At 37.2% G+C, this 13,215-nt stretch overlaps 1 protein-coding gene across 1 annotated transcript in view; it reads right to left on the bottom strand.

The window, feature by feature from the left end:
* Positions 1 to 11,613, bottom strand: part of PUS10 (pseudouridylate synthase 10) — a 30,229-nt gene extending 18,616 nt beyond the window's left edge. The window contains exons 1-5 of the mRNA XM_010078011.1: positions 11,488 to 11,613; positions 9,688 to 9,954; positions 8,007 to 8,093; positions 1,623 to 1,657; positions 3 to 102 (exon numbers count right to left, since the gene is read on the bottom strand). Of these exons, the coding sequence (XP_010076313.1) occupies positions 3 to 102; positions 1,623 to 1,657; positions 8,007 to 8,093; positions 9,688 to 9,954; positions 11,488 to 11,613 (615 nt within the window). The remainder of the gene's footprint in view (positions 1 to 2; positions 103 to 1,622; positions 1,658 to 8,006; positions 8,094 to 9,687; positions 9,955 to 11,487) is intronic.
* Positions 11,614 to 13,215: the final 1,602 nt, after the last annotated feature.

The raw sequence follows: 13,215 nt of genomic DNA, 5'->3' as shown, positions 1-13,215 counted from the left end.
GCAGGAACATTCAACTCTTCTGACAATTGCGGATGAATAATCCATTTATAAGCTTCTTTCAGCTGAACAATGTCATCCCTTGCCAAGGAAAAGCCCAGTTTTCTGAATCACATACACAAAGAAATAATAATTTGCACAGGAGTCTGTCAAAGATAGGTACACGACATATATTAATTCAAGACAAACTTAGGTAACTAGTCCCAGGTAAATAAGCAATGCACAAATAAAAAAGGACAAAAATACTAAGCACGCAGATCATGGCAGGAAAGAATGAAGGGCTGTTCCAAGATCTAGTCCTTCATTAAAGAAGGGCATGAACTTCAGTGGGCACAAATTCCTAAAAGGAAAAGCCCAGATGACAACCTTGCTGGGACAGGCTCAACTACCTCTGTAGGTACAAGACCAGGCCTTGACTCCTGTGTCTTTGCCTATGGAAAGAGAAATTAAAAGGAGCAGATGCCTGTAAGGATACCAGCATAGGATTTCAAACCACTTGTTTGTGAACTTAGAGAGCAAAGTGCAAGTCCTCCTATACAAATGGCACTAATGGTAGGCTATGTGGGCAATATTTGCCCTACAGGGTCTCATCCTCTCTCAAGCAATTTAATGAAACAATTGCTTTTAAATTAGTCTCAAAGTAGGAAGTGATTCATCACCTTTTAGTCTAGATTTATATGACTATCTTGAAATGGTACTTCCAAGATGGCTTCCACCAAAGACTAGTACAGTATCCTCAACTATCTTTGAGACAAGTGGATTTCTTTCCTCTTGCCCACAAAGACAATTTATCTGTTCAAAATGGCTCTAATATGTTCTCATTTGGCTGGGAATGGGAGTGTCCTGGAGCAGACAAAGAATCAAGCATTTGAATTGATTTCAAAACACTGAGGTATAAAAAAAGAACAGTCAAAACTAACTTGCACCCACTGCACTAATATCTTTCTCTCTACGCTACTGACTTCTCACCATTATCTAAAAATTTTCAGTCACTATTAATGTAAGCTAAACCTGAAGAGGTCTGTATTTCACTATGTCTTCCACGTACAAGAAGATTCTGTCTCACAGGTGGCATCATGGCACCTCTCAGGACCGTTAAGCTAATTCAAAGCTGTACAGCTGGACAGACAGCCTGCACTCCTTCATAAGCATCAAGTAAACTGGGCAACAGTATCGTAACAAGACTATAAAACTTCTTGCCTGCTCAACATTTATATCGAGAAATGGTGTCTATATAAGAGTTGTCAGACATACAGCAAAAGCTACAGACAATTAAAAAAAAATGGCAGCATATCCCAATTATGGATTTCCTTATGATTAGTTTTGAAGGTACAAAGTAAATTAAAATCTTGGCCAAGCACATAGGAAGTGAGTCTACATATTCCACAACTGTCAGCAGAAGTACCTTTACATGAAAGCAACTGTCTTGACCTCAAAAATATAGCACTAACTGCCTGGTTAAAATCTTCTCTTAACATATACGTCTCAGCAGGTCCACTGCATTAAGTGGCTTCTCATTTCAACTATGCTGGAAAAAAGTTATAGCAAAAATATATTTCCTTTCTCTAAATCTGGAGAACTCTCTAATAGAAGTAGTACGAGGGTTGCCAAAAGAAATTACTCACCCCATTTCCTGTTTTACCAGCAGCCAAGCAGCATGCTATAGTCACCAGCCATGCCCAGGAAGAGAGAGAAAAAAAAAATGCAAGTGAAATTAAGGCACAAACCTCCCAACAATTTGAGAGACTGTTAGCAGAAGGAAAAATATTTTTAAATCTCAGGACAAAAAGGAAGTATTAGGATTTTAATTTAGCTTTTGCTTTAGACGTGGAAAGTTAGAATTGGTATTTGTTTTTATTTGTAAGACATCATTTTGCAATTCACCTCAAATCCTGTCTGGCTTTAAAAAAAGATCAGGCTGTATTAAACACACTTTGAAACTTGCTATTAACACTGCAACTAGAAAAAGCCTCTGACAGACTAAGTCAAGTCCAACTAGCAGTCGTCTACCATAAAGAGAGACGAAAAAAAAGTGTCTAAATGAATGATACATGAAAACTGATTTGACATATAAATTTTAAAAACTCAAATTCAGTTATCATCCATTACTAAAAACATGAAATACAAGACATACTTGGTCTTATGGTAATCATAAACCATTTCCCTGAGGATTGCCCCCTTAGCACACCACTTAGTTTAGGGGACATAGGCTGAATATGAGAAAGCTGAGGAACAGAAGGAGTAATTCTAGAAATCAGAGGGTGCGTTTAGTGCAAACACTCAAGTTCACTAACAATTATCTATCACAGCATGCATAGGAATGGCTGGAAGATGTGATCTGAGAATCATGTGCAGATTCAACCTTGAATCCTACTTTTTCATTTCCCAGTTGCCCCTCTGTTCCTTTGGGCAGATTCTCTGTGAATACCACCTTCTGCAGCTCCTGATACACTTGTTTGAGTGGAGGTTCCAGGAAGGAATATTTGCTTTACATATGTGACCACAGGATAATTGATGGACCTCACGAGGTCTCTATCCAACCTTCTGTTCCTAGGAGGATCAACTATGAAATCAGACAAAGTTCAGACATGAGTTCTTGAAAATGTCCAGTAATGGAGACTGCACCATTTCTCTGGACAACCTGCTATAATGCTTGACTGTCCTCAATCCATGCATTGTAAATCCTTCCTCAAACTCTACTCCTCTCCTCTAGCAGCCTTATATATGTAAAGAAACAATGTAGCAGGCCCCTTAGATGCCACGCTGCCCAGGAAAGAAGACCACAAACAATCATTTAGGCATCTCAAATAAATGGAACTCAGCAGTATAAGAATTAACAATGGTTATAACAAAGGTCAAAAGCAGAATTAAAATTACCACTGGTATGAAATGACAATAGAAAAATACAAAAGTAAGCACAAAGGAGCAACAGCCATCAAATCAGTGCAACACAAACAGATTTGAACAAAATTAAAAACAATCAATTAATTGAAGACTTTCAAACAACGTTGCTTATGCCAGAGGCTTCCAACAGTGTATCTTTCCCAAACTGTGCTCTGGGGAGCCAAACATTTTAGAGGTGCATCTCTCTGCAGTCCCATTCACTTCTTTTTGTACTGATGTAGTGATTCTACCAAATGATCTATTACTTCAGTGTAGTAATTGTTCAATGCTTCAGATTTTAAATTTTGCCTCTGCAGGGGCCAAGAGTGACTGCCATTCTCTGTACCATGATGAAAACATACCTTTACTAAACTGAAGTGCATTACAGTTAATTAGAATTTTAACTTTAACCTCAAATGGCCTTTCTATTAGGTCTTTAATTAAGTGGAAAAAAAAGTGGTGCTGGACACAAGTATACAGAAGACCCATATGATGTTTCTGTTTCAACAGAATGCCTACCAGTGCAAAAGCAATTAATAAGAAGAGAAAAACTCCCCTCAAAACTTCCTACAATGAAGTAACAACAACAATAACATTCTCTGTTCTTCCTCTACTAACAACAACAACAAAATACATTAAGACTGACAGGATGCAGCTTAACTAATAGGACCTGTGCTGTCAATATAGTCGGGGCACTTAGTCTCACCATCGTCACTAAAGGTGAATTCCAAAAACCAGGTTGTTTGGCTTGAAACCACTACAGTGAAAAATAAACTAAATCAGTAGTTTTCAGTCTGTGGACTGCAGACTACTAGTCAAGTGTCAGACAAAGGTGACTCCATATACTTGTCATACAGCCATATATACATATGCAATGTCCAAAAGAGTTGGTATCTCAAAAGCAGTGAATATAACTGATTTAAATTCTTCACAATTTAACGTCCCTTCCTTGTCTTTTATTCTTTATACATGGTGCTTTGAGAATAACCTCCCCTCAAACCCTGTCGAAGGCATTACTATTGTCAAAGAAATAATTCTAATTAAGAGGTTTGAAAACATGTATCAAACTTAAAGGAGCAGAGCCAGGATCACATCATCTTTTCATGGATATCAGAAGGAACCACATCATAGATCTCTTTTACATGCTGATAGAAGAACTCAATCAAAAAACTGTCTATTATCCTTCCTTTGGTACATCTAAAAGAATGAGGGAATCCTAAAAACAGTGCTAGAAATATTAAGGGGAAAGAAGAATGGTGAAGAGAGAACACAAACTGTTACACGATCCACAAAACAGCACACTGCTGAGCAAAATAAATATAGTTATATTGATGGAATACTGTTTACTCAAATTCATTGTGATTCATTATCCTGCATATGCAGACAGTATGAGTAAGACTGCTTCACAAAACAGCATAAAGTATATTGTAATCTTGTTTGCATAATAACCCAGATAAAATAATAAATAAAAATAGAACTAGACAATATGACAACCATAGACCCAGGTCTATAAATCTGCGTTTGACAAATGCCAACTCTCATATGCTTTGGTTTAAAGCACATGGAGGTTTGGTACTCCGTCAGGTGGGTAATCTCACTCCCTTCTCTGTTTTACAGGGGTACAACTATAAAATAGAGATAACTTCTGTTTGTAAATAACTATGCTAAAATGAGACCAGAGGTCAAATACCACCTCCTCTCTCTTCACTTCAAAACTGAAAGAGAATGAAAGAAATTACTTTTCCCCTTCAATTAAGAGCAAACAATAGAGTAGGGCACTGTAAGCACAGAAGCCAAAAGATCCCAAATTCCAAATCCCATTCAACCACCAATCCAGCCAAACCCCTCTACTCCTATGCCTTCATTCCCCTGCTCTATTCTCTCCCAGCTGTATGTGAAATGGGGGATCAGATCCCTCTACTTCATAATTACTTTATGTTTGTGAAATGGTTTGAAAATGAAAAATGCTCATTACAGAGCTCAAGCCTGCAGGGCAATGCTTAACAGCAAATATATTTCTGAACTACACTAGCTCAGGCACTATATTGATTACAAGCTGAAGGATATTATTCTAATGCTATCTGAGGGATCACAGTGGCAACAGTTGAAATACCACATGCAACCTCAGCCACAGCATTCTTCCACTGTATTAGAAAAGAGCTTCAAGACGGGGAATTCCATTATGAGGTATACACAGTCCTACAGGGAGTAATGACTACATATGCTATTTTGCATCAATGTCCTTGTAGCAAGTACCAGGGTGATGGATCACAACTGAGACTACAGACATAGCTAACAGTCAACCTTTTGAAGGGCATGGCTCACTTCATATTCTAATATAGTTGTCTGACATAAACTTGGGACTCCTGTATTTATGATTTATTTTAATCAAATATCCTACTTGTGGAAAGAGGTGATAGCTTCTTTGCATGACAGATACAAATACTATGCAAATGTAAATTTTATGTCCCATTCTTCTTCAGCCCCTATCGTACATTTTAGACTTGGCAGGATGACAACTGTCATAATTAAATTAGTCGAAGGTAATATTAAAAGGTAGTTTCTGATTTTTTGTTAAAAAGAAGTCAGAGAAAATCTGTGTGTCATACAAAAGGTCAATGGGAAGCTGTCTTTGGAGTGTCCTTTTACAACAAAATTACATATGTTCTTGTACAGTGCAGTTCAAAGTCTTAAAAGCAGAATTTAACAAAAGATCTCTTTTCAACACAAAGCATTTTGAGATAGTTGAGATATTTTAACATATAACTTACTGCTTTTACCAATTATTTTTTGAAGTGAAAAATGGATAGGTGGTAAAGAAATCCCCACAATTTAAAAGAGCTCCTTTCTCCACCATCACTCATTCTCACCCCTTCAGTTACAGCACAGCTACACAAACAGCTGGTTTAGCATCTGGCAAGACTGAAGGGATCTAATAGGAGGGACAGCAGGAACTTCCTAATATAGATCAGCTCCAAGACAAATCAAAACTGTTTCCAAAGAGAACAGATCTGGTTTTAGAGCTTCCTACTCACTCATCTCAATCTACCTATTCATACCACAGTTTTTATTCCCTTTGTTGTACCAAGCACTGTAGTATTGTTTGTTTGCTTGAACATAAAGACAAGATACTTTGAATGAAGCAGATGGACAGGTTAAAAATGACCTCTCATCTCTTTTATCAAACTAATAATTTATTGCACTTAGAAGACAAAGTTACTATAAAGTAATAAATCTGGGTTTCTACCAACCGCATTTGCCAAGTCAGTTTTCCCAGTCCACACAGTCTCAGTGTATCATGAATATTTCAATCAGCAAGCGGAACTCTCTCAAGCAAACTATTTTCTTCCATTTACAGCCAAGGCTGCCTCAAAAGCAGACAGAAACACTTGCCCTGCTCATTTAGATTAGTGTGAGAACATCACTGAGCTAGAACTGCAATGCAATAACACCCTCTACCGAGGCATTCTGGCAAAGACCCACAAGGAAGAACAATAGCACCAAATTTTTCTTTCCTCGCCTCCATCATTATATAGCTATGCTATGAAAAAGAAAAAAAGAAGATATTTTTAAGCTAGATAAACTATAGCTGTCAAGCTAAAGATGTAAAATGGAAATGTATCAAGATCTTGGTAACACAGGAATTGCAGTTGGGACTCTAGCTAAAAGATTCTGTGCATCACTTCGTTTTTGCTCATTGAGGCTATAATGAAGAGAGTAAGGAAGGTCTCAGTAACAACTAGCAAAGGTAGACTGGAAACAGAAAAGACCTGCTCAATAGTAGCCTAAAAATAATAAGGCTCCTCTTTTTTTAAACACCTAAGCTTACATTGGGCATAAAGTTGGAGTAAGTTTGACCTACATTTTGAGCTCTACAGAGCATCACAGGCACACACGCATGCATCCATACACTCACCTAGCCTCAAAGTGGTTCTTTGAAATATCTCATTTTTTGGATGACCATAAAATCAAATGGGACTAAGGAGAGTTCATCCATTCAGAATTGCACAAAGCAATTTGTTCTGGTATTATTTTACCAGACACAGTGGCAGCTGAAGCAAACACACCAACTATGCTTGACTTCAGATAGGAAGTAGAAAATCTTACGTTCAAGAAGACTTAGAAGTGGAATATGTTAGTACAACACAACTATTACACTGGCATTTGCTCGAGATGCCAGAACTAACAGTACAAGTCAACACTAAAAGTATAGTAGATTATTTAACAATCAAATTGTGTGGGATGAGAACAGACCTCACCACAGGTTTTTATATATAAATATCCCAAGAAGACCTACACTTCTTTCTGCAATGTTCACTGAAGCTTCTACTACATCTTAACACAGCGGGCAAGTATCATTAAGATTTACATGTTGCCCTTTAGAATAGCATTTTTGCATCATTTTTAATAAGAAAGCAGGGGAACATCATAAAATATCTCACAACTAAGCAAAAATTGGTGTTTCATTGATCAAGCTATACGATGCTTATCGTTCTTCCTCAGTTTAAAAAAAATTACCAGGGCTATACACCTCTCATGTTATCATTATCTTCTGTAATTAAATGACTGAAATGAAAACAATATAAGTTTGATTAAAATTGCCATCAAAATCAGTAGTTTTACAATTGCTATAAACTGTAGTTTTACAAATCTAGACTTTCAACAATGCCCAAGACAGGTGACTATTATAATGTGTATTTTCACATAATTTAAAATGCTGAACAGTTAAAAGAGCTCATCTTCAAATTCCTTCATTTGTATTCTACACTACCAATTATCATTTATTTCAGGAAAGGCACCAGCTGTGCAGTTCCTTCTCCAAGAAGATCCACAAAGCAGAGCTGGCATCTGTACCAAAGGGAACAATACACCAAGGGTTTAAAGAAACTCCTTTTAGATTTACAGATGTAAAGTAACTCCTGGGCTAACTGAAAACCTGAAGTGACTCAGACATTTTATTAATCAAAATAATACCCATCAACAAAGAAGGGGAGAGCAGACTTCACTTCTAGCATGTGTTTTTGGTTTTTTTAAGCAATAGCAATTAAAAATCAAACCACCTCCAGCTTGTACATTCCACAGTTACTTTCTTTATTATGCATCTAAGTTATGAAGAAATATCTTACCTCCCTAACAGACAGCTGTGGGGGTAGCGACACAGAAAATACAAAACTAGTGAACTGGTAGTCAGCAGAATTAACCTTTTGGCACACCTGTAGGAGGAGAATTGTAATATTAAACCACAGCAATGGAACTGAGTTGATAATATTTTAGGATATTCTTTATTCTAGTGTAATCACTGTAAATTCACATTAATACACGTTCAGACAGATGCCGAACATACAAACCAGAGTAATCCCTAACAACTTATATTAAAATATAAGCTTTTTTGTTCCGTTAAAAAAAAGTTAGTAATAAACTGTATCCTTATTGCTATGAAGAAAACAAAGTTGTTATTTTAAGGCTAAGGCCAATTGTATACTGAAATCTTAGTGCAACAAATTACACTGCAGTGACCAAAAGTTAGAACAGCTGACTCAGCATGTCTTTTTTCACGGCAGTGATATAATTCCATGACGATAAAAATGTTTAAGATGCTAGGAACAAACAGGTATCCACAGTATGAATTCATAATCACTCTTCATTGTAAAAATCATATTTGTCACTGGAAATAAAGAATCCAAACACGCATCAAACATTTTAAAGAGCTGATGGCTAGATGTCCCTACTGGACGTAAGCTTAAACACACATTGAGAAGCTGTCCAAAATGTCAGTGATTTTAAAGATGAATTCTGAGCTTTCAAGGTGAAATCACCATTTCAGATAAGAAAATTTCCTTATAAAATAATCAGTTTTTGTGGTGCCTTAACAAAAGCTGCCAGATTTTCCATTGCTACTCAAGAGCGTAACTCTGAAACAAGTCTTAGAAGTGGATTCTGTAAAATTATACTCTGCCAATGGAAACAAAAAAGAAACATCATGCACTTCAACAACAGAATATACTATGCTTCCTGTTTAGTCTCATTTTTAGATATATTCATGCCAAATTCTTTTATTTTAAGAGTCTGTTAAACATCTTAAATGCAAGTGTGTTTTTTTCTTGCTAATATTTCAGTTTGTCACCTAAGAAATTTTATTGCTCAGAGGCGATGTTTGCAACACTCATTATGCCCATATTCTAACTCATATTTTCTCCATTATCTGCAATCTGTTGTATCACCAAAACATTTTCTTCCTCTGTGGCTTTCTAAATAGTAGTATATTGTAAAGACAGACTCACGTTATATTAGGAACATATAGTTAAGCTGAAGACCACAGCGGTTGATGCCTCCTCATTTTCCCTTCACATAAGAAAAGTGAAGAGAGGTCATGACCTGCAGTGAGGTTTTCCTTGTAATCTACGCGGATGAACCTCAGGTTAACTCCAAAATTCATGTAACCACATGTCTGTTAGTCCTTTTCTTTGGGAAACGTGCTCCTAGTAGTCATTCCATTACACCTGTACTGCTACTTTTTAAAAAAGTTACATTATGATAAGGACTGGGTAAAATACGGCCACACGGACAAATTTTATTTCCCAGAGGCACAGGAGGTATGCAAGCACTGTCAATGAGTGGTATGTAGTTGAATGGCGCCATCTACATTCCAAATATTCAAACTAGGTAAATGTTTCAGTTTGTTTTCTTGTATCTTTCTCTCAATTGTTTAACTGCACTGCGTTTTTAATCACCAGCTCTATACTGTAGGCCCCAACATACACAAGCTCCTATAAAAGTACACATAAAGATTAAGAACTGGTTATTTACCTTTTTAACAAAGTCAGCCTCGCAGAACTCCTGAAGAATTCCCAAACACACATTGCAAGCCTTCACAGCCGAGTTCTCCATTGCAGCATTTTCATCACTAACCGAAGGAATCTGCTGAAGTGCTCCATTGTGGTTCACATCACCAGGCCCTTCTTCTGTGTGTTCAAGTCTGATTCTCTTACAAGGTGGATCAGCTATGTCAGAACAAACTGTATCTTCTTTTTCTTTATTATTTTTCAGAAATTCTTTTAAATCCTTCATCAAATCCTAACACAAACAGAGGAATCGTACTGTTGTTTTTTCCTCTTTTCTCCAATGCTGAAACAAGCACTTAGAAACACAATCCTAAAAGGCAGTACTAATCATTCCAGTTTAGCCTTAGCATATGTAATTAATAACTTGGAATTTATACCAAAAGACATCTATGCAATTAAAAAGCTCCAAGCTGTATTTCTCTGAAAATGTTATCCAGAGAAACTGAATTTTGCTGAACAGGCTTCTTCATCATCCAAGAGTGAAAACATATTACAGACTTGACTTGCATTAATGCATTTATCTTTGGCCTCATTGCTATTCAGTGAAAATAGATGTTTATTGGCTTTTTGTCATTTAGATTATGTTAGAATTTGATTCCTCCAACTCTATTAGCCCAGATGACTAGGAAGACACTTGGCTACTATAGTATGAGAAAATGAGAATAGATGCAGGTGAGGGTGAAATTAAAAACATAGAGGAAGAACTTCATATCAAGAGAGAAGCCTACATAAATTAAAGGATGTGCTGGTGAGGAGAGAGAAGAATTACCTGTATGTCTCTGAATTTTAGGAAGTATGAGAGATAGAGGCAAGACATAGTTCATAAAGAAAGATTTATTAAAAGGTCTTCAGTAACAAAGACAGCAGTTACTGAGTTGTTGCAACTCAGAGGAAAATTAGGCAGAGATGCAAAAGAATAAAAAATGGCATACAGAATTAACATTTCTCAAATGATTGTTAGAAAATGGAAAAGGATAAGGAAGAAAGATGTTAAAAATTAATTCTGGAGAGTCTAAACTTCAGCAAAGGTGAAACAATCAAGACAGGCACCAGAAGATTCAAGCATAAAGACAAGGGATTAGACCAGGTAAATGGAGATGTTTATTTGCCCTACACAATGAGAGAGGTCTCAAAGAACCAATAGGGAAGAGGAGCAAATAGCAAAAACCAAGTTGAGGAGTATCAAATACAAGAACAAGGCAAGAATGATTGTGCACAGCTAGGAAAAATTTGAAGAACACTGAATTTCAGCACTAAGGTCAGCTAAAAGGATGCCTAATAACACTGTGTGTGACTGACTGAAAAAGGTAGATTTATCCTTAACCTGTGCTCTGCAATTCTTCAGTTACATCCCAGTTCTACTGAAAGAAGAAGGAAGTATATGTTGGAATACTGATGGTCCTCCTCTGTATCAGCTGCACTGCCCACAGCCGCTTTACTACTTACTACAGTAAAGGAAAAAGAGCAGAGGGAACAGTCAGAGCTACTCTGCTTCAAAGTGACAGAGCCATGCTGTGCAGAAGCTAACTCACCCTGTTTTCTGGTATTTTCAGGGGATACATAGCAACTTTCACAGTCAAACTTAACATTTAACCCACAACAACTGTTATATTCTGTGATTCTTGTAATTTCTCAAAATTGCACAGTGTAACTCATTTTGCAAAGTGTTTTCCTCTCAAGCAAAGAGCCCAAGAATACAGCCACCTTCTCCTCCAAGCTGCATTCATATGTTCACACATCCCAATTAGGAATACGAAGAACAAACCTTGTGTGGACGTCTATAAAGTGCCTGTGATGCCACACAACAGAACCTCAAAACACATCTTGGGCAAGTGCCAGTGTCCATTAACAGCTGAACAATTGGTCTGTCCTTTTCTGTGAGTGAAGACATGCTGGATAATTCTAAAATTATAAAACAAAAAACAGCTTAGAATAAACATAACGCAGCAATTCAACAATAAAAGGACTCAACCATATTTAGAGCCACTGGAATTTTTTTTGTCCTTTAGAGAAAATTTAGGATACAAGTTTGTCTTAGATCAAAGGCACAACAGAATTCGAAGGCCAGTCCCAAAAGACCACTAACTTGGAGAAAAACTTCTGTACTTCCTGGAAAAACCTGAAGTCAAGTTCTGACAAAAGTATGCTGAGCTTTTGCGCAGTTTTATCTTTGATAAAGTGCATTATGTGACATGTTATTCTTAACTGAATGGAGAAGGAGTGTGGACCTAAGACATATGAAGCCAAACATAAAATGGAAATTCCTTCTAAAGTAGTAGCAACTAAAGAATCAGTGTGTTAAAATCACAAGAAAAAAACCAAAGAAACCAAACCAGATGCCATCCCCTTTTGTCATACAAAGCCCTACAGGGAAAGAAAGTCTTTTCTATCCATTGACCACCTCAATTTTTTGAGATTTTTTTATTTCCCAGCTCAAATATAGGAGCACCATTTTTGTGAGAGATCTCATAATGCTTTTCTTTGTAAAAGTTTATGGCTAATTTGGTTTCCTGTTGCTCTCTTTGCCCAGAACTTTAGAATAGACTCATTTCCTTGGCTGAAATTTAATAATGGGATAGAACTCTCAGCAAACTTAAGTTCCTGCATTTTTTGAAAAAAATACAGAAAAATAGAGATTCCCAGTGAAGTGCTCAGCTTTACTGGATATCTAGGAATGTTTCAGAGGCACATAAGAATAACCACAGTTGTTCATACCAAAGGTTCAATTAGTCTACTGTCACCCAAAGTCAGGATAAACAGATGCTACAGGAAAATACGCGTTTTTTTTCACCTTCAGCAAGTGCTCTCTGCCTCCAGTTATTGCTGGTTTGGGGAATTCCTTTGACCTCGTGTGGTTTGCCTGTTGGTAAACCTTAACAGATCTTTCCTCCAATCCCTCTCCAGTGTCTCTTTGAAATTCTTTTGCCTCTACATCCTTTGGCAAGGAATTCCTAGTCGAATTCCACAATACCTACTGACAGTTGAACCACCCGATTCTGCTTCAGACTTGGCTCCTGTAAGCAACGTTTGATATCTCCCTAGTTTTTGTATTGCAAGAGGCAGTGCTGAGGCAGGATACGCTGGCGTTCTCCATGCCAGCCACAATCTGTGGCACTTCTCATGTCCCATCCTACCCAGGAGTACCTTGCAGAGAATTATCTCAGCCATGGAAAACCTTCACAGCATAGGAAAAGTTATTAATTTAATTAATTTAGTTTCTCATGGATTTAGATTCTTTATGGTAAGCTCTAAAAACCAAAAACTATTTGGAAAAGTTTAAACCTGCTTTTAAAAAGAAAAAAACCCCCAATTTTTCACATAACTGTTAGCTCGTTTGAGCTTCATGAGACTTAAATTTCGCCACAATGTTGCACGCTACCACCGTCTGAACCAAGAGATTTAAGAAAAAAAACACCGAGAAGCCCCTTAGGAATATCTTCTGCTTCCCAGGGCGGATTTAATGCCGGCTGCACGGCGCAGAACGCCCGCACCG

The sequence above is a fragment of the Pterocles gutturalis genome, unplaced genomic scaffold (assembly GCF_000699245.1).
Source record: "Pterocles gutturalis isolate BGI_N339 unplaced genomic scaffold, ASM69924v1 scaffold23778, whole genome shotgun sequence".
NCBI classification, from domain to species: Eukaryota; Metazoa; Chordata; class Aves; order Pterocliformes; family Pteroclidae; genus Pterocles; species Pterocles gutturalis.
Note: the sequence above shows the minus strand (reverse complement) of the source record. Positions and strands in the feature narration are given on the sequence as shown.